Source organism: Oncorhynchus tshawytscha, linkage group LG16, assembly GCF_018296145.1.
Source record: "Oncorhynchus tshawytscha isolate Ot180627B linkage group LG16, Otsh_v2.0, whole genome shotgun sequence".
In the NCBI taxonomy this organism is placed as follows: domain Eukaryota; kingdom Metazoa; phylum Chordata; class Actinopteri; order Salmoniformes; family Salmonidae; genus Oncorhynchus; species Oncorhynchus tshawytscha.
Window position 1 is genome coordinate 37,789,452 of NC_056444.1, and position 24,162 is coordinate 37,813,613.

At 42.9% G+C, this 24,162-nt stretch overlaps 1 protein-coding gene across 2 annotated transcripts in view; it reads left to right on the top strand.

Moving 5' to 3' along the window:
• The window catches only part of fars2 (phenylalanyl-tRNA synthetase 2, mitochondrial), a 118,002-nt gene that overhangs the window by 61,124 nt on the left and 32,716 nt on the right, over positions 1 to 24,162 (top strand). For both annotated transcript variants that reach the window (XM_024374796.2, XM_024374795.1), the window contains exons 6-7: positions 2,347 to 2,507; positions 10,338 to 10,489. In XM_024374796.2, coding sequence (XP_024230564.1) covers positions 2,347 to 2,507; positions 10,338 to 10,489 — 313 coding nt within the window. The remainder of the gene's footprint in view (positions 1 to 2,346; positions 2,508 to 10,337; positions 10,490 to 24,162) is intronic.

Genomic DNA, 24,162 nt, shown 5'->3' on the forward strand with positions numbered 1-24,162 from the left:
TAATATAATAATACTCCTCGGAAAGGTTTTCACCTTTTCAGCTGACAATCTGTGGATACTATACGATTTTTAAAAAGGTAAGAGAAATATGTACAACGTCGCAGCACGTTCTTTGAAAAATATATGGCACATGGAAGCCAAACGAGGGTGGTCTATGGTGAAAGGTGGGACACGGGCTGAGAGTGGCTGAGGGGCGGGATTAAAGAGCTTGTGTTTGGTATTATTGTTATGTGACTGCTTTATATGAAAGTACCATGTGTGTAAAATGTATATGTGTGTGTGTGTGTGTGTGTATGTATATGTAGCAGAAAAGCTGTAAAGAAAAACTAAAGATATTTGTCCTCCAGTGGATGGGTTGACAAAAATAATGCAGGACGCATCTTAAAGCAGTCCAATGCATTGACTTTTCATCGCGGGGTTGTCTGAGAACAGTCGACATCAAAACAACTTGTTATTGATTTATTGACATTCCATTAAGGTGATGCACTAGAATGATACAGTTTCCTGTCCAGAATTGTACCTGAAAACACCTGGTTGCTAGTCCAGTTCCTTCAGGGCTTCTCAAGTCATGTCCTGGGATCTCATCAAGAACTATTCATTAAGCCCTTGAATAGTTTGGTCTGCAATACAAATGTGTAGGCTGGAGTTGAACTCATTTTCTCTAGATTATTAGCTTGAAACACTTCAGATATTGATACTTTGTGCCTCGTTATGTCTGTGTCGTATAATTGTTGGATCACAGGGAGTGCTGAGCGATTAGTGCTGTTTGAGGTCGGTTCGGTTTCGCAAATTATTTTCAAACATGAAATGGATTATGAAATTATTACGTTGCAATGATTTTAGAGCTTTTAAATGTAAATTCCCAAAACATTCAATTGCCAAAACATTTAAAATATTCCATATGTCTCTATCAGGTCCACATCAATAGAAAAACAGGTAGACATCAATAGAAAAACAGGAAATTACTATGAAATAATGAAATATTTCAGTTGTGTATATTACTTAGTTTTTATTTGATTAGTTTATTATTTTTAACTCCTTGAAGTAATCATCTCATCTCTGCTCAGGCAGTATCAGTCAACCGGCCAGGCCATCTAACATTTTGTGTTCCCCATACTGTACTGCAGGGTTTCCCAAACTCTGTCCTCGGGACCGCAGGGGGTGCACGTGTTGCTTTTTGCCCTAGCACTACACAGCTGTTCAAATAATCCACTCATCTTCAATCTGTGATCATTTGAATCAGCTGTGTGGTGTTAGGGCAAACGCCAAAACGTGCACCCCTTGGCGTCCCAAGGATCAAATTTGGGAAACGTTGCTGTACAGTCTTTAGTCATCATTTTTAGCTAGCGTTTCTAAGTATGCTGCAGAGCTGTTTGACAAAATTATTTTACTAGTTGTTCAAAGTCGTTACGGTATACTTTCACGAACTGTCTCTCCTCTCATCATTGTGTTGTGTATATTCCTCTCTTATGCAGTCTGTGTGTATCTCACCTAGCGTAGCAGGCGTAAAAGTGTATCTGTCAAGCGATCTGTATATAATGACGAGATGCTCATGTCTCCGCCCTAACAATGGGAGTCAATGGCCCAAAGGCAGAAAGGAAGGCTTCAAGCTTAGGTCCAAAATAAGTCCATAGAAGCGCATTGTGCTAATTTTCTACAGTTTTTGTCTAGAGTCAAACCTCTTGCTTCGCCTCTTACATTCTTTCTTACTTCTTAACTGCCCGCTTAACCCGGAAGCCAGCCGCACCAATGTGTCGGAGGTAACACCATTCAACTGACAACTGAGGCCAGTCTGCTGGTGCCCGGCCCACCACAAGGAGTCGCTAAACCGCCATGAGCCAAGTAAAGCCCCTCTGGCCAAACCCTCCCCTAACCCGGACCACGCTGGGCCAATTGTGCGCCTCCCGATCATGGCCGGTTGTGACACAGTCTAGGATCGAACCCAGGTCTGTAGTGACGCCTCTAGCACTGCGATGCAGTGCCTTAGACCGCTGCGCCCCTCGGGTGCCCGCCTCTTCCTGTCTATGAGCTGGGGGAAATGGTGCAATGGATTATAGTCATTGTGGTTAATTAACAGATTTCTGCGCTGAACTAGGTTGAATATTGGCTTCATGAAAACTACCCTTCAGCTCAGCGTCCCACATAGTTCTTGACTTGATTTCTCTGATTTTTCTCATTAATTATTTAATTTCTCTCTAGAGAAACAGTGCATTGGACTCACCAAAAAAATGGAATTCAAGTAAATTAACCGATGTCGGCCAATTAGTGGTTGAATATCCAAACCTCCCCCACTACAAAAAGTTCTGGGATCAGCTGCTCTAATCTCCTATTGTGTCCTTTTTCCAGCGGGAGTGAGTAACAAGATGGGCTGGGCATTTGGACTGGGCCTGGAGCGCCTGGCCATGGTGCTGTACGGGATCCCTGACATCCGCCTCTTCTGGAGCCAGGACGACCGCTTCCTGAAGCAGTTTTGCCTGCCCAGCATCAATGACCCAGTCACCTTCCAAGTAAAGCTCTAGGTTATATTTATTCTGTTTTTCAACCACTATTATTCACTTTTAATGCAGAGTTTGGCTGTTGAGGTTTCAAAGCCCATTTTAAGGTAGGCAACTGGGAGAGACTTCAGAGAGGAACAGACAATGATTTATACTCCTGAGCACACTTTCCAGCACTGCAGATGGCAGTAGTTCACCAACCTTGGCTTGTTCAGACTACACATTCCATGCATCTTTTCAGTTTGTTTATGAACTGCCAATAAACTCATAGAGAGATAAAATAGAAAAATAAATGTACTACTTTCAATTGACTACACTAAATGGTGCTGCCCAAGCGATCAATGGCAAAGATAGATAAAGAGTCGTATATTGAGAGTTAGGCCAATGTGGGTTCTGTCTGAATGTTCAGAGAGCGCCACTTTCTCCCCCATAGTGGTTGCTTGGTGATAGTTGATGCTTCTGCGTTGTGCTGTTTACTTCTGATATTTTTCAAAACCTTTGAAGATGTCCAGGGAAAGCATACATGCAATTTGTTGACACCAACGTTACATCACTAACATTTCTAGAATAAATGGGCTACTAACGTGGTGGCCGTTCTAAAACCTGGCCGAACTCTCGTAATACATGGCTCTGGTTTCAACCAAAAGCCATTATGATGCTCCCGGACCATATCAGCAGCCATTGTTTTAATGAAGAAGATATGAAATGAAACATTAGCAAACGTCAGCATAAATAAGCGATACTTTGCAAGCATAGTGTGCAGGATTTGTTTTCCATTTTAGCTCCTGGACCAAAAACAATAACAAACAAACTTACTAGTCCCTTTAAGTCTTTTCAGAACATTTGTTTTTGCCACAGGGTGTGGCAACTGCACGTAAAAGCTTCTTAAACCTTATCCCGAATCTCAGCTCAAGGCATCATGTGCTTGGCTTAATTACAGTTGAAGTCGGAAGTTTACATACACTTAGGTTGTCATTAAAACTCGTTTTTCAACCACTCTTCACATTTATTGTTAACAAACTATAGTTTTGGCAAGTCGGTTAGGACATCTACTTTGTGCATGACACAAGTAATTTTTCCAACAGTTGTTTACAGACAGGTTATTTCACTTATAATTCACTGTATCACAATTCCAGGGGGTCGGAAGTTTACATACACTAAGTTGACTGTGTCTTTTAAACAGCTTGGAAAATTCCAGAAAATGATGTCATGGCTTTAGAAGCTTCTGATAGGCTAATTGGCATCATTTGAGTCAATTGGTGGTGTACCTGTGGATGTATTTCAAGTCCTACCTTCAAACTCAGTGCCTCTTTGCTTGACATCATGGGAAAATCAATTGAAATCAGCCAAGACCTCAGAAAATAAATTGTAGACCTCCACAAGTCTGGTTCATCCTTGGGATCAATTTCCAAACACCTGAAGGTACCACGTTGATCTGTCCAAACAATAGTACGCAAGTATATACACCATAGGACCACAGCCGCAGCCGTCATTCTGCTGAGGAAGGAGACGTGTTCTGTCTCCTAGAGATGAACGTACTTTGGTGCAAAAAGTGCAAATCAATCCCAGAAAAACAGCTAAGGACCTTGTGAAGATGCTGGAGGAAACGGGTACAAAATATCTGTATCCACAGTAAAACGAGTCCTATATCAACTTAACCTGAAAGGCCGCTCAGCAAGGAAGAAGCCACTGCTCCAAAAGCGCCATGAAACAGCCAGACTATGGTTTGCAACTGCACATGGGGACATAGATTGTACTTTTTGGAGAAATGTCCTCTGTTCTGATGAAACAACAATACAACTGTTTGGCCATAATGACCATAATTATGTTTGGAGGAAAAAGGGGGAGGCTTGCGAGCCGAAGAACACCATCCCAACTGTGAAGCACGGGGGTGGCAGCATCATGTTGTGGGGGTGCTTTGCTGCAGGAGGGACTGGTGCCCTTCACAAAATAGATGGCATTATGAGGAAGGACAGTTATGTAGATATGTTGAAGCAACAGCTCAAGACATCACTCAGGAAGTTAAAGCTTGGTCGCAAATGGGTCTTCCAAATGGACAATGACCCAAGCATACCTCCGAAGTTGTGGCAAAATTGCTTAAGGACAACAACGTCAAGGTATTGGCGTGGCCATCACAAAGCCCTGACCTCAATCCTATAGAAAATTTGTGGGCAGAACTGAAAAATCTTGTGCAAGCAAGGAGGCCCACAAACCTGACTCAGTTACACCAGTTCTATCAGGAGGAATGGGCCAAAATTCACCCAACTTATTGTGGGAAGCTTGTGGAATTCTACCCGAAAAGTTTGACCCAAGTTAATCAATTTAAAGGCAATGCTACCAAATGCAAATTGAGTGCATGTAAACTTCTGACCCACTGGGAATGTGATGAAAGACATAAAGCTGAAATTAGTCATTCTCTCTACTATTATTTCACATTCTTAATGTAAAGTGGTGATCCTAACTGACCTAAGACAGATCATTTTTACTAGGATTAAATGTCAGGAATTGTGAAAAACTGAGTTCCGACTTCAACTGTATTATCCCCATCAAATAACCCCCCAAAAATTGTTTTACGCTATTGCTTCTAAATTATGTTGTTAACATACAATGTTTAGCATCAAAATATCATTAAATCTACAAATGTAAAAGTGGTTTCACTTCTACAGCTCCATCCCTGCGCTTTATAGCAAACCAAATGGCTGTGGTTTTTTTTTTCTCAAATTAACGAGTACTCCTTCAAACATCCTGAGTGAGACAGAGAAAGGAGGACTGAATCAATAGTTTTGATCCTCCGAGTCATTATTGCTGCCCAGCTGTAATGACTTAATGGGAGCCGTTGTTGTTGGAGGATTTGGCTAGAAACTGAGATAGCTTAATGGCTTTTTAGCTAGCCGGGATTGATAGATTTTTGGGGGGGTCAGAATTGGGGCCTATTAGAATGTGCTTACTGTGCAGATAATTGCACATCATTAATTGGACTGGTACATGATGAGACTTTCACATCAAATCAAAGTTGACTTGTTGCGTGCACAGGATACAATAGATGTAAAAAGCACAGTGAAATGCTGATTTACAAACTGTTTGGTATAATGCAGTGTTCAATATCACTGGTAATAAAATCCAGAATAGGATCTTAAAGCATGGATTCAATACTAGGTCAGATAAATAAAAACACACAAGAAATAAAAACATGTGAATGTATGCGTGTTTTATTTCTCGTATGTTTTTATTTTTACTTCTTTATTTCATTGACCTCGGTAGGTTTGTCCAACACCTACACACAAAAAAAAATGTAAAAAATGTTTTGGTGCCAAATAAGGGTTCTTTGGCTTGTATCCATAGCGGATACCTTTTTGGTGCTATATAGAACCTTTTTTTAAGGTTCCATAAAGAGCCATGCTCATAAGCAGAGGCGTCATGCTCATAGGGGGCATAGGGGCACATGCTAGTTAGTTTTAGTTTTTCTCGCTAATACTACTAGTCACCTAGGAATTTTATGAAGTTGGCTTTAGCTCGTCCATTTAAGTTCCCAATCTCCCAACCTCATTAAGACTCTCAGGCCATGCATGAGAAACAAGATTCAACTCTTTGGCCTGAATGCCGAGCATCACGTCTAGAAGAAACCTGGCACCAACCCTACGGTGAAGCATGGTAGTGGCAGCATCATGCTGCATCATGCTGCCACATCATGCTGTGGGGTTTTTCAGCGGCAGGGACTGGGAGACTAGTCAGGATGGAGGCGAAGATGAACGGCGCAAAGTACAGAGAGATCCTTGATGATCACCTGCTCCAGAGCGCTCAGGACCTCAGGAGAAGGTTAATCTTCCAACAGGACAATGACACTAAGCACACAGCCAAGACAATGCAGGAGTGGCTTCGGGACAAGTCTCTGAATACCCTTGAGTGGCCCAGCCAGAGCGGCTGGCCCAGAACAGCCGCTGGCGCAGAACAGAGCGGCACGTTTTGCTCTTAGTTGAGGAGAGACTGACTGCATCACTTCTTCTTTTTATAAGAATATTAATGTGTTGAAAATCCCAAATTGTTTGCATAGTCAACTTACACACAGCTCTGACACACACACTTATCCCACCAGACATGCCACTAGGGGTCTTGTCATAGTCCCCAAATTCAGAACATATTCAAGAAAACGTACAGTATTATATAGAGCCCATATTTCATGGAACTCCTTTCCATCTCATATTGCTCAAGTAAACAGCAAACCTGGTTTCAAAAAACAGATAAAGCAACACCTCGCGGCACAACGCCTCTCCCCTATTTGACCTAGATAGTTTGTGTGTATGCATTGATATGTAGGCTACGTGTGCCTTTTTAAAAATTTATGTAGTTCTATTCTTGTCTAATGATGTTCTGTATTATGTCATTCTGTTTTATGTTTTGTGTGGACCCCAGGAACAGTCGCTGCTGCTTTTGCAACAGCTAATGAGGTTCCTAATAAAATACCAAATACATCTCTGGAGAGACCTGAAAATAGCTGTGCAAAGCAATGCTCCCCATCCAACCTGACAGAGCTTGAGAGGATCTGCAGAGAAGAATGGGAGAAACTGCCCAAATACTTGGGAATTGATCTTGGTGTCTGCAATATAAAAATCACTAATTTAATAAAGAAAACGACTCATTCTCCTGTTTTGTGTGACGGTGTGTACCGCAATGAGTATGGAGAAAAGAAAGAAAACCAGAGAACTATCTGAGGTCAGACACAAGATTGTAGCCGAGCCTGGACAATCTCAAGGCTACAAGTCCATCTCCAGAGACCTTGGTGTTCCTGTTTCCACCGTACGTAATGTTATCAAGAAGTTTAAGACCTATTGCACTCTAGCCAACCTCCCTGAGAACCTGATGGAAGATTGCAGCAAGGGACTGTGTGAATGGTGGAGAACGCACCTCGAATCAACTGCTACACAGATTCAAGCTGACTTTCAGACACAAGGTACGACAGTTTCAACTCACACCATCTGTCGCCAACTCAATGAAAGGGGATTATATGGTAGGAGACCCAGGAGGACCCCACTGCTGAGAGAGCGACATAAGAAAGCCTGACTGCAATTTGCCAAAGCGCACCTGAACATGACAAAATCCTATGCTAAATGTAGAGCTTTTTTGATAAACGCATACCTTTTCTATGTCAACAGAAAACAAATGGAATTCTTCAAAGAAAACAACACCTTCCCTACACTCAAACATTGAGGTTCAGTGATGTTTTGGAGTTGCTTTGCTGCCTCGGGCACTGGGTGCCTTGATCACCTGCATGGAATCAGGATTTCACGTCATGAAATCAGGAGAATACCAAGGCATTTTGGAGCGCAATGTCGGACCCAGTGTCAGAAAGCTGGGTCTCTGTCGAAGGTCATGGGTCTTCCAGCAGGACATTGACCCCAAACACACTTCAAAAAGCACCCAGGAAGGGTTCAAGACAAAACGCTGGACTGTTCTGAAAGTGGCCTGCAATGAGTCCAGATCTAAATTCCATTGAACATTTGTGGAGAGATCTGAAAAGAGCAGTTGGGCGAAGGCACCCTTCAAATCTGGGAGAACTGGAGCAGTTTGCATAAGAAGTGTGGTCCAAACTGCCAGTACAGAGGTGCAGGAAGCTCAAATCTGTCGTTCTGCCCCTGAACAGGCAGTTAACCCACTGATCCTAGGCCGTCATTGAAAATAAGAATTTGTTCTTAACTGACTTGCCTAGTTAAATAAAGGGAAAATAAATAATAAATAAATCGATGGCTATAGGAAGCACTTGACCAAAGACTGTGCTACCAAATATTAAGTCTGGGGTGTCAATAGTTTTTTCAATTCCATTTCTGTTTTTCTGATTTTAAATGGATATATTAAGTTCTGAATCAAAAACAAAGGTTCTGTAATATTAACAGTGAAATAAAGAATTGTGGAGACCAAATACTTTGGTCAATTTCAATGTATTTTTATGCGTTAGATAGAAGTTGCTTTGGGTGAAAACCTTTACTAAAAGATTTAGTAATTTTCAGTAGTACCAAAGACATACAAGGGGATACATTTACTGTATGTGTTTTGGGGAGGGAAAGCGGTTTATGCTAAATCCCAAATCAATGCGTTGGCACTCGTGTAGATCTGAAGGGATAAGATAGGTATAAGCAAAATGATACTTGCGTCACCTTGCCTTCAGATTACCTTTGTGGAAATGTTCCATATTGCTTACACCTACTGTATCCAATCTCTTCAGATTTACAGAAGTGCCCTCTACAGATGTGCCTAGGGAGGAGGGGCTAGTTCAATTTGGGATTCATGGAGAGTGTATAATTAGTCTCATATTTCCCCTGTGTCAGTGGACTGAAGAGTGACAGAGGATTCTCAAGGCCATGGATGTTGTGCCAAAATTTGCCAAAATGCAATTAGCAGGAAAACACCATTCTAAACAGAGCACCTGGGAAAACACCATTATAAATAGCCCACCTGATTGCTGTTCCAAATGTGACGGAGAGGGAAATCTGTTAGAAAATGTAAAAGTGGGGGGGGCTAAAGATGCAACAACTAGATTGGGTTGCTAATTTGACAAGGATTGTGCTTTTGGCTTCTGGACAACACAATAAACTAAGTATCAATTGTGAGATTTGTAAATGTTTTCATTGGCTTTTGTTTGGAGTGCTCCATGTGACCATTGGTTTCTCTGTCCTGATAATGCTCCCGAGTGGCGCAGTGGTCTAAGGCACTGCATCTCAGTGCAAGAGGCGTCACTACAGTACCTAGTTCGAATCCCGACTGTATCACATCTGGCCGTGATTGGGAGTCCCATAGGGCAGTGCACAATTGGCCCAGTGTTGTAAATAAGAATTTGTTCTTAAAAGTTGAGGGAGCGCACACCTGTGCACACATAGACGTACTAGGCTGGTCATGACACGCATCTACATTATCATCCCAGACACCCTGGACCCACTCCAATTCGTATACCGCCCCAACAGATCCAAAGATGACGCAATCTCAATTGCTCTTCACATTGCCCTCTCCCACCTGGACAAGAGTGGAAATAACTATGTGAGAATGCTGTTCATCGACTACAGCTCAACATTCAACACAGTCCCCTCCAAGCTCATCACCAAGCTGGGAATACTGGGACTGAACATCTCTCTCTGCCATTGGATCCTGGACTTCCTGACGGGTTGGCCCCAGGTGGTGATGGTAGGCAACAACACCTCTGCCATGCTGACCCTCAATAAGGGGTCCCCTCAGGGGTGTGTGCTTAGTCCCCTCCTTTTTCTCCCTGTTAACCGATGACTGTGTGGCCACACCCGCACATTGACTCTGTACCGGTACCCCCTGTATTTAGCCTCACTACTGCTAATTTACTGCGGCTCTTTAATTATTTGTTACTTTTATTTTTATTTTATTTTTTTTTGGGGGGGGGGGTATTTTTTTGAAACTGCTTTGGTTGTTAAGGGCTTGTAAGTAAGCATTTCACTGTAAGACCCATTGTATTCGACGCATGTGACAAATACAATTTGATTTGATTTGAAGAGGGTACAATAGCGCCTCTTCCCCCTCAGGAGGTTGAAAAGATTTGATCCTCAAAAAGTTCTACAACTGCACCATCGAGAGCCTGACTGGCTGCATCACCGATTTGGTATTGCAAATGCACCACCCTCGACAGCAAAGCGCCACAAAGGGTGATGCGGACAGCCCAGTACGTCACTGGGCCCAAGCTCCCTGCCATCCAGGACCTCCATATCAGGCAAAGCGTGCATTGCTGTGTCTCATTGTTAGTCTTTGTTCTAAAAGTTCTCTCCCCTTTCCTCTCTGCTTCCATCTCCTCTCCTCCCCATCCCGCTTCCCTCTCCTCCTCCCCTCCTCAAGCCCCTCAGTAAGTACCCACCTCTGATCAACGACATCTCCTTCTGGCTACCGGCCGAGGGCTACACAGAGAACGACTTCTATGACCTGGTGAGGAGCATCGGAGGAGACCTGGTGGAGAAGGTCACCCTGGTTGACCAGTTCAAACATCCAAAGTAAGGCTCCATGTTTTTCACAAGACACAGAGCTGTAGGACTCAACACAGTGTTTCCTAGTGCTAGCACACCTGGGTCGTATTCATTAGTGCACACTAGCAAAATGTTTTGTAATGGAGAACAAGTGTTTCCTATTGGAAAAGTTCAGGTAGTCCCTCCCCATTTCAGTCCGTTTACCTCCGTTTGGTTCCTAGTTAATACGACACTGGTTAATCTTAAGTGTTTCACAGTATTAACTAGCACATCTGATTTTAACTACCTGACTTACACCTGATTCAAGTGCTTGATGATTAGTTGAGCAGTTGAATCAGGTGTGCTTATACTGGCTTAGATCAAATAAGTGCAATTGCAGGGGGTCCTCAAAACACTGCTCTCATCCACCACACATCCAAAGTAAGACATCACGCCCTCAAGAAGATATAGCAGTGGTACTCAAACGGCATACCTAAGGTGCCACGACTGAACAACGATGGGCATAGTGCCCCTCACTCTGATAAGGGCATTACAACCGAAAAGTTGGTGTGTGACTCTCATTTAGTTGTTCACTGAATTGCTACCACATTATTCAGGTTTTCAGTTTCCAGCCCCCCCTCCCCCCCAGACAATTGCCCCTTCCCCTCATGCCCCCTTTAAAAATGTGCTTGTCGTGAGAGACAAAAAAACACTTAACACTGGGGGTAACAATGTTGTGACTCTATATGCATTACATATTAGTTCAAATGTAACGAACAGGTTAAACAATTTACTGGCTAATGATAATGATATAACGATGTGGTGAATGCTCTTCATTTGGTTTGTACGGTGTTGTTTGCTATTAGGGGTGAGGTAAGATCTATTCCACTGCTTGACAAATGGGCTCGGAGAGAAAAGGTTAAGCGATGCTCTATTCATCAGAGGGGCTCGGGATTGGATTGTTTGGTATTTGATAGTGGATATGTCTCCGCGTCTAGCGTATCTTTTCTACTCTGACAGCTCCTTATTATGCAAGATAATGGACCCCGACTGAGCGGAGTGCTGTTTGCTCCGTTGATTGGAGCCCTTAGTCGAATGACAAGGAAGGACCGAGGGTCAATGTTTGTTAATGGCACATCTTCATTTGACCCGATTCACATCAGCGACATGAGGCTCGCTCTGTTTGTCTTGCACTCACGCTCACATCTACTCCCTCTCTCTCTCTCTCTCTCTGTCTCTCTCTCTCCATCTCTTTCTGTCATACACACACATAATTATCTTTCTCTCGCGCGCGCGCGCACACACACGCACACACACAATTAACAAACAGAACCTTTTGGACTAATCCCAGCACCGACAGGAACAAACAAGGAATGGCCCAGTGACAGATCAATCACAGAGACTGATTGGCTTTGCCCTAGCTAATAGATTACTACTTCCATCGCATTCCTATCAAGGATTTAGAGTTGCGGACAATGTGTGTCGATACGTTTCAGTAACACGTTTTTTAGTAGGGCATTGCCTTGCTCGCCCCCGTCTTTACATTTGAAATTTACATCAAACCTGAAAACACAGGATGGATGAAAGCAACATGGCGGATGTCTTTGCTTCACCAATCCACCCCTTTCACAGGTCAGTGCAGCTCAAGGAAAGGAGTTGAGGAGAGCAAGTCACTTTATTCCTTATTGAGATTCACCCTTGAGGGACCCTCCCTCTCTGTAGTGACAAAGCTGTTTCCTTTCCTTCCTAATTTTTTAAATACAGGGCGTAAAGGGCAGGCAGTGGACACAGCTTGGCGCAGGACTTATGCCCGCCCCGCATCCTAGTGGTTTACCGAACAGAGAGAGTGTGTGTGTGTGTAGTGTGTTTAATGGTGAAAAAAGGGGCCCGTGGTGTGTAAAATTGCCTGTGCGCATTAATCCCTGTCCCTGCTTTTAATCTTTTTTTAAATAGCGACCTTTTCCCTACCCTTCATTAGGGCGAACGTGTGTGTGTGTGTGTATACTGTGAATGCGAGAAAGAACAGTATCACAATTGTCTGATTGTCTTTTTAGGTGTATGTGTCTTTAAGGGTGTGTGTTTTTGTGAATTTGAGATTGTCCTCAAGGTCATGAGCATTTTGGGATCATTTGTGCCGCAGTTTCACCAGAGACCCTTTTTTTACCCAGAGAGAGATGAGCTGAGGTGGGCCGAGCTCGCATTGTTACGCAGCCTCCCTTAGACAACAAACTTTATGATTACTGCCGCGGGATATCAAGCTCCATTTAAACCCCAGCTACGTTACAGACTGTCCTCCCTGCGAATGCCACTTTTATGAACAAGATGGCTGGCTAATTGTTTTTTTGTTTTTTTTGTTTTTTTTTGCTTAGCATCAACGCTGACTCATGGAATTAGGCAAGCTGCTCCTGATGAGGGCGACCGTACCCTTCTGTCTCTGTCTGTACGCCATTTATATATAACCTGCGCAAGCAGGGAGGAGTAAAGCAGGGAGGAGTTTTCCTGTGAAAAGCGGGCACGGCGCCACCAATCAAGAATTCATTTAGCAGAATTTATTTAGCAGGCACTCTTATCCAGAGCAACTTACAATCGGTGAATTCAACTAAAGTAGGTGAAATCACAGTCATTGTAGTGCAACATGTATTGTAATTAGTTATTGTTGCGTCGTACTTAGAGTTAGGGTTACTTCTGTGCTGTAATTGTACTAGCTGTTACCCTCTACTTACAAGAGCAATTACACAGCAATAAGAACACTGTGAAGTAAAGTGTTACTCGTAACACTAGGTTGCAATTTGATCACTTTCCGCAGGCTCGACAGAAAGAGGATGCGATCACATGGTCTTATGTGAAGTTAACGTGATAACTTGACAACATGTGAGAACGTGAAACTGCACGTGAAAGCGTTTTGAGCACGTGAGAGCGTGAATGCTAAATTTCAACATGTCATACCAGAAACTACACGTGACGACATCGGAACGTAATTCACGAGTTGAACTGCAAGTTCGATTTTCACGTGAGTAATGTTACTCCTGAATCACTATGGTAAATATAATTGTTTTTCTTGAGTGTATTTTAATCAAGCTGAGATTTTACTTTCAAGTCCACAAACATGGTGTCGTAGTAGGAAGATCGGAATGCCATGGAACCATGAGGTTGTGAGTTCAAATCCCAAGTGAGAACAAGTTGAATATAATGACAGTGGCAAGAAAAAATATGTGAACCCTTTTGAATTACCTGGATTTCTGCATAAATTGGTCATCAAATTTGATCTGATCTTCATCAATAGACAAACATAGTGTGCTTAAACTAATAACACACAAATTATTGTATTTTTCTTGTCTATATTGAATACATAATTTAAACATTCACAGTGTAGGTTGGAAAAAGTATGTGAACCCCTAGGCTAATGACTTCCCAAAAGCTAATTGGAGTCAGGACTCAGCTAACCTGGAGTGAACAATGAGACGAGATTGGAGATGTTAGTTAGAGCTGCCTTGCCCTATAAAAAACACTCACAAAATTTGAGTTTGCTATTCACAAGAAGCATTGCCTGATGTCAACCATGCCTCGAACAAAATACATCTCAGAAGACCTAAGAAATAAGAATTGTTGCCTTGCATAAATCTGGAAAGGGTTACAAAGGTATCTCTAAAAGCCTTGATGTTCATCAGTCCACGGAAAGACAAATTGTCTATAAATGGAGAAAGTTCAGCACTGTTGCTACTCTCCCTAGGAGTGGCCATCCTGCAAAGATGACTGCAAGAGCACAGTGCAGAATGCAAAATGAGGTTAAGAAGAATCCTAGAGTGTCAGCTAGAGACTTACAGAAATCTCTGGAATATGCTAACATCTCTGTTGACGACTCTACGATACGTAAAACACTAAACAAGAATAGTGTTTATGGAAGGACACCACGGAAGAAGCCACCGCTGTCCAAATAAAACATTTGCTGCATGTCTGAAGCATGTCTGAATGTTCCACAACTCTACTAGCAAAATGTTCTGTGGACAGATTAAACTAAAGTTGAATTGTTTGGAAGGAACACACAACACTATGTGTGGAGAAAAAAAGGCACAGCACACCAACATCAAAACCTCATCCCAACTGTGAAGTATGGTGGAGGGAGCATCATGGTTTGGGGCTGCTTTGCTGCCTCAGGGCCTGGACAGCTTGCTATCAATTCCCAAGTTTATCAAGACATTTTGCAGTAGAATGTAAGGCTATCTATCCACTAATTGAAGCTCAACAGAAGTTGGGTGATGCAACAGGACAACGACCCAAAACACAGAAGTAAATCAGCAATGGCTTCAACAGAAGAAAATACGCCTTCTGGAGTGGCCCGGTCAGAGTCCTGACCCGATTGGGATGCTGTGGCATGACCTCGAGAGCGGTTCACACCAGCCATCCCAAGAATATTGCTGAACTGAAACAGTTTTGTATAGAGGAATGATCCAAAATTCCTCCTGACCGTTGTGCAGGTCTGATCCGCAACTACAGAAAACATTTTGGTTGAGGTTATTGCTGCCAAAAGGAGTGTCAACCAGTTACTGTGAATGTTTACAGTGTGTTCAATAAAGACATGAAAACGTATAATTGTTTGTGTGTTATTAGTTTAAGGAGACTGTCTACTGTTGTGACCTAAATGAAGATCACATAAAATTGATGACCAATTTGTGCAGAAATCCAGGTAATTCAAAACAGGTTCACATACTTTTTCTTTCCACTGTATAAACATACACAATGTAATAATTTATCTCAAAGTGTGTAAAATATGTAGGTTCAAAAAACTGCGACTGTGTGACGTTATGGGAAATTACACATTTTTGTTTGCAGTGAAATCTTGCGAAAAAATATCCACATGTGAATCTTTGGGTGATTTTCACATATAAAATTATGTGTTTTTTCCGTTAAGGGCCAAGTGAGAGAGACTGTCATTTCTTTAAACAATCATCTTTATTCATTAATTATTACAATAATGAGGCTGGTCGACCAGACATACTATTAGTTAAATATTAATTGTTAACCATTAATATCAAAATATTTTTCTCGCAGCCTTTAACTGTCGCATCACTGCAGAAGCTCCTCCAGGTGATGTACAGAACCCGGCATTCAAACAAACCATTCCATCTTTCTCATGATTTCGATGTGGCGAAATACAAGTTGCATTGGCGAGAATGTCACTACAAAGTGGAATCCTCAGCTCAAAGTCGAGAATTCCGTTTGAATGCCTTTGCGTCGTACTGTAGTCACACTGATACGTTTTACTGGCCTGCACTAGTATCCCTCAGACGTGGCGCTACAAATCAAAGCTGATAGGCACTATAATGCAACACAAATCTGCATTTATTGGTCCGTAACGCTGTCAGATGTAATCGGGACGGATTCATTAGTAAAGTCAACCGTGCTGTCAATCAAGCAGCTTGGATAGAAAGAAAGTCAACGGCATGCGGGCGAGCGGGGGGGGAGGTGGGAAAGTTGTAACGCTGAGCCCCGCATCGATGATGTTGCCCTGCAGCAGAGGCTGTGTTACAACCTCTCAGAGAAGGGAGTAACCAGAATAATCTAAGTTAGTGAGTGGCACCGTCAGTTGGTAACATTGTATTAACATGTAGTTACATAGTAGCATCTTTGAAGTGACATGGTAAAATAGTTTATCCGTTTAACTGTATTACCATGTTACTATGTAACTAGCAGTATATGTTACAACCTTATGAAGGGGCAAGTTCCATTGATACCCCCCTTGCTGGTTTATATTTTCGAGAAGAGGCTGTCGTCTGGTCTCTGTATTGTACTGCATGCTCTTCTCGCATAGGCATGCTTTCCATGTGAGGCGTTCATGAGGAAGAGTGTGTGCATGCGTCTGAGCATGCAGTACAACACAGAGACCAGACGACAGCTCATGTGATCGTGTGTGTGTGTGCATCCCTGTGTATGTACTCTACAAAACCACCACAACACTGCTTGTGTAAATATAATATATAACTATAAATATGCGAGGTATTTTTTTTTAAAGCCACTGTCATAAAATGGCACCAGAATGGCCAATATAATTATAAAAGCTTCTGCTGAATGTATAGTATAGTATATAGCAGTATAATACAGTACATATTAATATACTAGTATAGTACAGTACATGCTAGTGTATATGTAGTATAGTGTATATAGTAGACTAGCCTTGTGTCCTCGGAGGCAAACGTTAACACTGTCTGACCTGAAGCCCATCTCACCTCCAACACACCTGGCCTGAGCCCTCAGTCTGTCCCTCACAAGGCCTAAACATCTCCCCTCTCAGGTTAGGCAGAATAGGGAGCACCCGGCCACCATCTTTTGGATCAAATTAACAATTTACTGCTGGCACGCGCAGGAAGAAAGAAACAGATGGGGAGAGGGGGTGGAAGGTGAGATATGTAGACAACAGGAACATGGAGGAAGTGTGTGTGTGTGTGTGTGTGTGTGTGTGTGTGTGTGTGTGTGTGTGTGTGTGTGTATGTGTGTGTGTGTGAGAGAGAGAGAGGAGTGCCATGCTGAGTGTTGTGTCCCAGGATCAGTGAAACGTTTAGAGATAAATGGAGAGAGAGGTGTGTGTGCGTTTGACAAATGGCCGTCTTCGGCAGTGGGTTGCTGAAGAGAGCCAGACTTGTTAAAAATCAGCCTTCTTTGTTGGAAACCTCCCGGGATCTTTCCAGAAGGCGAAGCAGCAGGCTAATGCTGAGCACGGCCCCCGAGCCAGAGTAGAGCAGGGAGAGGGCGAGAAAGACAGAGACCAGGGAGGAAGATGGAGAGACGGGGGGTGGGGGTTGTGTGTGCTAGAGAGCGAGAGAGAGAGAAGGAACTGGTAGAGAGAGGGAAAATTCTAGGGTGTGAGAGAGAATGGGATAACAGAGAGAGGGAGATGTGTGGGAGGTGGGGGGGGGTATCCTGGGAGCGACAGTATAGAGTGATAGGAGGGAGCTGGCAGAGGGAGTGAGACAAGGGAAAAGAGAGAGTGGACTGAGTTTAATGGAGCTACTGCAGGAAACGCCTTTGAATAATGTATCGTTGTTTAATATGCACACTTCAATACGGTACAGTGCATTACCCTACATCACACATGATTTGTCACTCACAAATGTAAGATGTTAGAAAATAATATGCATATAGAATGCATATTACAGTCCTATTGCGGATGGTATAGTGTTTGCCAAAACACATGCTGTAACAATGTGTATTGTCCAGGTAGTTCCAGGTAGATTGGGTGAAAAAAAGATATGGAAAAGGGAAATTACATTTACCGTCAAATTTTTATTTATTATTTCACCTTTAGTTAACCAGGTAGGCAAGTTGAGAAAGTTCTCATTTACAATTGCGACCTGGCCAAGATAAAGCAAAGCAGTTCGACACATACAACAACACAGAGTTACACATGGAGTAAAACAAACATACAGTCAATAATACAGTATAAACAAGTCTATATACGATGTGAGCAAATGAGGTGAGAAGGGAGGTAAAGGCAAAAAAGGCCATGGTGGCAAAGTAAATACAATATAGCAAGTAAAACACTGGAATGGTAGATTTGCAATGGAAGAATGTGCAAAGTAGAAATAAAAATAATGGGGTGAAAAGGAGCAAAATAAATAAATAAATAAATAAAATACAGTAGGGAAAGAGGTAGTTGTTTGGGCTAAATTATAGGTGGGCTATATACAGGTGCAGTAATCTGTGAGCTGCTCTGACAGTTGGTGCTTAAAGCTAGTGAGGGAGATAAGTGTTTCCAGTTTCAGAGATTTTTGTAGTTCGTTCCAGTCATTGGCAGCAGAGAACTGGAAGGAGAGGCGGCCAAAGAAAGAATTGGTTTTGGGGGTGACTAGAGAGATATACCTGCTGGAGCGTGTGCTACAGGTGGGAGATGCTTTGGTGACCAGCGAGCTGAGATAAGGGTATAACATTTAATTGACATAACATTACATTTATCTGATTTTAGGCGGATCCATATGAAATGAATGTTCCACACTTTAAAATCATTAAAAGAAAAGAAGACAATCCCTGTCTCCATTCTCTTCTGTACCTAATAGAATCCCCAACGTCTTTATGATATCCCATTTGTACACAGTATTCCAAGTTATTAGGTATTTTTTAGCCCACAGCGTTAGCGCACAGTGCACCGTATTCCTCAGTTTGCTAACAAGAGTGCTTTACGGCATTACCAGGCTGAAGTGAGCATAATGGGAGCTCGGCCAGATTCATGCTGTAGGTGCTGCCAAGCAGCCTGGAGCAGCTGGGTAATCTGGGTGTAATTGAGAGTGGGGGTAACGGGGGAAGAGCCCCTCAGGCTGACAGGTCTGCCACAATACACTGCACTGTTTTGGTTCCATGCAGGCTTTTCCAGTATAGTATTGTGCCTCCTGACATATTGTAGGTGAGCCTACAGTTGCAATACACTGTAATAGTGACCCTTTGACAGACGAAGGGAAGGTGGTGCACTGTAAATCCTCATAGTAGGTTTTCTCTCTACAGGCATGCTATTCTATGATCAGTTTGATATGTGTGGCAGGGTGCCATTTAGTCATCATAACCAATAAGCCAGTTCATCAGCTATGGTTCTTGCCCTTGTTTGGTTAAGTTAAGGCTGGTTTAATTTCCTCTGGCGGTGCTCAGGCATCCTCGGTTAATCGCTGCAGACACAGGTGAGCTTTTTCCCCCGCAGACAGCTTCAAGTTGATTTTCAACAGTAAGCACCATTCTGTCAGGGTGGGAGGCTTCAAATGGAGCTGTCAATTTGGAGAAAGAGAGAGAGAGACAGGGAAGGAGAGCAAGAGAGGGATTGGGAGAGAGAGAAAGGGAACTTGGAAAGAGAGCAGTCTGTGGTTTCAGCCTGTCATAGCCGCTGTTCGTCAACGTTACACCCAAGCAGTGTTAATTAGGAACGTCCGACCCATTGGTTGAGCGACACCGCTCCACTCAAGCTGGCAGAGTCCCGCCCGTCTTTGACTAAGAGCAGACGGTCGGACAGTTCTCCGAGATCCTTTAGACGACAGACACTCATCAATTATTGCTGCCTCTACACTGTCCCCTCTTATTATTTCATCAAGACATTGACCAAATCATCAAATTCACCCCCCACAAGCCCCCAAGCTGTCATAAAGAATACAGACAAGAACTCTCTGTCTACAGCCTCAGGGACAGATGTCAGCCATTTTGAAAGATGCCATTTGTTTGGAAAGTCATGCGTACCGCGGAACAACCTCCTCCTAAGCACAGCGAGGCAGGTGCTTCTTGTCCTTGGTCCAGCATTTATGAATCATCCCATCCCCATGCCCAACCGTTCATGTAAAGTTGTTTTTATGATGAAGACCACCGTTGGACAAGAGCCCCCTTGAAATGCTTGTGGGTGAATCACTGCTCTTGGTGCCGAGTCGCAGTCTTTAGTAGTGGATCCCTGAGAGTTTAGCCGCTGGTGAAGTACTGTGCCATCTGATGAAAACCGGTGCTCCTCCAAGTAGCATACCAAAGTGCTTGTTAACCGCAAGTCCTCGCTTTTGCTCTCTCGCTGGCCGCCAGTTGCCGCCACTCTCCTGGCTTAACGAACGAGGGAAATGATTTGTTCTCCAGCCACATGGGGTCAATGAAATGGCAGTGCCAGGCTTAAAAATATGACTATTGACTAGGCATGTTGCCCAATAAAAGACACTTTGGATTTCTAGTGGAACTCCCTATGAAAGGAACAATGAACACGGCAGGACAGTGAGATGGTTCCAAGACATGGGCAGGCAAAAGGATAGGGAATGGTATAGGGAAACTGGCTTGGGGACCGACTGTAACGGCAGATTTCCTCTTCGTCCGAAGAGGAGTAAGGATCGGACCAAGATGCAACGTGGTAAGTGTTCATGACGATTTATTAAAAACGAACTGAACACTGAAATACAAAACAATAGACGATGTGACGAAAACCGAAACAGTACCGTGCGGCGACAAACACTCACAAACCAACAGTGAAACCCAGGCTACCTAAGTATGATTCTCAATCAGAGACAACTAACGACACCTGCCTCTGATTGAGAACCATACTAGGCTGAACACAAAAACCTACATAGAAAGACAGACTGCCCACCCCAACTCACTCCCTGACCATACTAAAACAAAGAATAAAATAACAGAACTATGGTCAGAACGTGACACCGACAACCAAATGAACAAAATCTGACAGAGAAAAATCTGAAAGTAATCTTAGTCCCAGACAGGGGTACTATTTGTTTACCTTGACTGAAGCCTGAATCTACATGATTGTATACATTTGGGTCATTGTCTATACACAGTTAGCAGGTGCCCCCAAGTGATTTATTTTATTTTTCAAGTGCCTTACAAACAGGAAATCGAGCGCAAACCTTGACAAATAGCACGGAAATGAAATCAATGGTTGACACAGACGCAAAAGAGATTCACATCTGCATTGCTTGCTGTTTGGAGTTTTAGGCTGGGTTTCTGTAGGAGCACTTTGTGACACCTGCTGATGTGAAAAGGGCTTAATAAATACATTTGATTTGATTCGCTGGGTTAGCGGCACAATCCAAGGGAGGTATCGACAGAATTTTTCCATAATTCTAGTGTTTGCTAATTAGCAGAAGATGCGGTTGGGTGATGTGTACGGGGAGTAAATAGGGCCTCTGTAATTAGTTTTGGGCCCTGGAAGAGGATAAATGGGAGCAATCTACAGCCACCACCTGCCACATTTTACTCTAAAGGCATTTCTTCCTCCATTACTTTAGACTTTTATCCTATCGGCCATTATCCTCGTCCCAGTGAAATAACTCCGCGAGGGAAGCACTTCTATTAGGTAGTGTTTCACAAACACGCCAATTGATTCGGTTGTCTGCTGAGCAAAGGGACACATTTTATTTTTCATGACTCATTCAACAAAGTTATTCCTTACTACACAAGGACTTCTCGCTTAGCTTGCTTCTAAGAAATGACGTGGGGCCTTGTTTTCGATGTGTCACGGTGGAGAACTTCGCTCAGGTCAGGAGAGAAGGAGGGGGAGAGGGTCAGAGCCAACTGGATCAATGCAGTAATTAGAGCAGTGGCAAGGCAGGCAAGCGAGAGGCCAGGCTGGAATATCTCTTTCCCCTCTCCCCTGAGGGATCATGGAATGATCTTTTGAAATGCAGGACTTGTGTGATTGTGTGTGTGTATGTATTTGTGACTTTGTGTATTAATATCTTTGGTGTATCATCAACCACAAGGACCTTAGTGAGTTTGAGAGGCTGTATTGAAATGGAAAACCAAAAAGTGTTGCATTTGGCCCCATCCTTCTGGGGTTGGAGGTAACCAATTGAATATTGGGTTTAGCAGCAACCGAGAGCGCGTAAGTGAGCGGCTGTTTGAAACCTTCGCGTTAGTGCCCACGGGTTGCTAGTCAACAAGAGTAATGACATCTACAGGTCAGTCTTCCTGGTTGAATTTGGCACTTGCTGTTTCAGTGCTAGCCAGTGGCTGGTTGTCTAGGAGGCTTATGTAGCCAGCAGAAGGTCAAGTTAAATGTCACTCTTTACTCTGCTCTTATAAACAGAGGGCTGTGGGGGCTGCCTCGCCCTCTCGACATCAGAGAAAACAAAACCGACTGCGGGATAACCCTGCTTAGCAATCATCATTTACAAACAACACTCCCAGGCGTGTGCGCACAGAAACACAAACACATACACAGTTCCACAGCTGTCCCCCTCGACCTTACATCCTCTGAAGACAGTGAGCTGAATAAACCCATCACTGTCCACTGCCTTGTAAAGCAGTCTACTGTCCAAAGGCCAAAGATCCCATCATGAGTGACAGTTCTATAGCAGGAGAGGGGAGGGAAAGTGAAGAGAGGAGGGGAAAGTGAAGAGAGGAGGGGAAAGTGAAGAGAGGAGGGGAAAGTGAAGAGAGGCGGGGAAAGAAGCGACCCGGCGTAGGGAGGGGGAGAGGACAGGTGAGACGAGGAGGGGAGCAGGGAGGAGAGGACAGAAAGGGAGAGCAGTCGAGTGGAGAGGAAAAGGGGAGAGCACAAGGTAATTACTCCATTACATGAAAGAGATCTATGTCTATGCCAGTTCAATGGGTAATTACTTCATTACACGAAAGAGACCTATGTCTATGCCAGTTCAATTACAGAGTGGGAGGCAGAGAGGTGGTTAGAGCGAACTCTATAAGAAACTCAAAGGTCACAGCTAATGTGTGGGCGAAGAGGAATAAATGGAGGAGAGGATGATGGACAGGAAGAGGAGATTAATTCATACACTTTGTCCCCACACACACTTTCTTCCCACATACAAACGTGTTTCCAATGAAGATGGAGCAGAATAAACCAAATATCAGAAGAGGTGAAAGATACGATGAACCGGAGGTGTATATAGCAGTGTTTTTCACAAGTAGCAAGTCCAATAGAAAAAGTAGCCAGCCAGGCACCCCCGGGTTTGACATTTTTGGCCGAAAGAGCTTTATTTTGGTGGCGTCTGGTACATTCTAATGCCTTGATCCCATCTGAAATACACAGCAAATGATTCATTATTTCCCTCCCAGATTGGAAAAATGTGTTGTGGTATTGTGTAGAACGACATTAAATTTCAATATAAATTACTGAAAATGTATGAATTCCGTGTATTGTTAATTGTTTTGGGTTTTGTGTTGATCTAAGCCTATATGATCAGAACTGTTTTCTAAGGAAGAGATCAGTAAACCTTTTTTACTTTTAACCTGTTTTCTCTTGAGATTAAAGTCTTATTTACAGTTTTACTGTAAGATAAGAATTGCCAGAATGATGTTAGTTCTTAAAATGATATATTGTATTAAAACAGAAAAATTAAGTAAATAGCCTACATTATCTAGATATTCGTTTTTTCTTCTTCGGGATTCTGTTTTTCCCTGTTTTTCGCTCTCAAAGTCAGTTTTTTAATTAGAACATCAACTTTATCTGTTTTTCTAAGTCAAAAACAATGCTTAAATCACATCAGGAGACCATTTTTGAAGTTTGGAATAATTCTCAGAAATGTAGATGTTTTTGGTGTAGTTGCCCCTAATTCAAGTGTGCATCTACAGTAGCTACAGGCTGTTGTTTAGTGTTGTTTTTTTAGTGCACATGTGATAAGGGGCTCAACTTTGTTTTTTGAACTGGGGGGACATATCTAGTCGGATAAACACTTCAAACAGCCTACACGACCGCTAGGAGGTGTCCGCATAGTCCTAAAGCACACCGTTGCCTTGTTTTGTAATACATTCCAATGATTCAACTGGGCTGACAAAAATGCAATTTCAGAATGTGGGCGGGACATGTCCCCCCGTCCCCAGTGATAGTTGCACCCCTGCATGTGATCATAGCTGCAGGAAGTAGGTGAGGGTCGGGGTACACTGGGGGAGGGTGGAAAAAAAGGTTTTGCCCGCTCTGCAGAAAGCTATTGCTTTGCTAATATAGGACTATTAAAGGCCCAGTGCACTACTTTTGTGAATATTTGTTTTAATGCATATATAAAGTACCAGTCAAAAGTTTGGAAACACCTACTCATTCAAGTTTTTTTTTTTTTTTTTTTTTAACTATTTTCTACATTGTAGAATAAAAGTGAAGTCAACAAAACTATGAAATAACACATATGGAATCATGTAGTAAACAAAAAGTGTTCAACAAATCTAAATATATTTTAGATTTCTCAAAGTAGCCACCCTTTGCCTTGATGACAGCTTTGCACACTCTTGGCATTATCTCAACCAGCTTCACCTGGAAT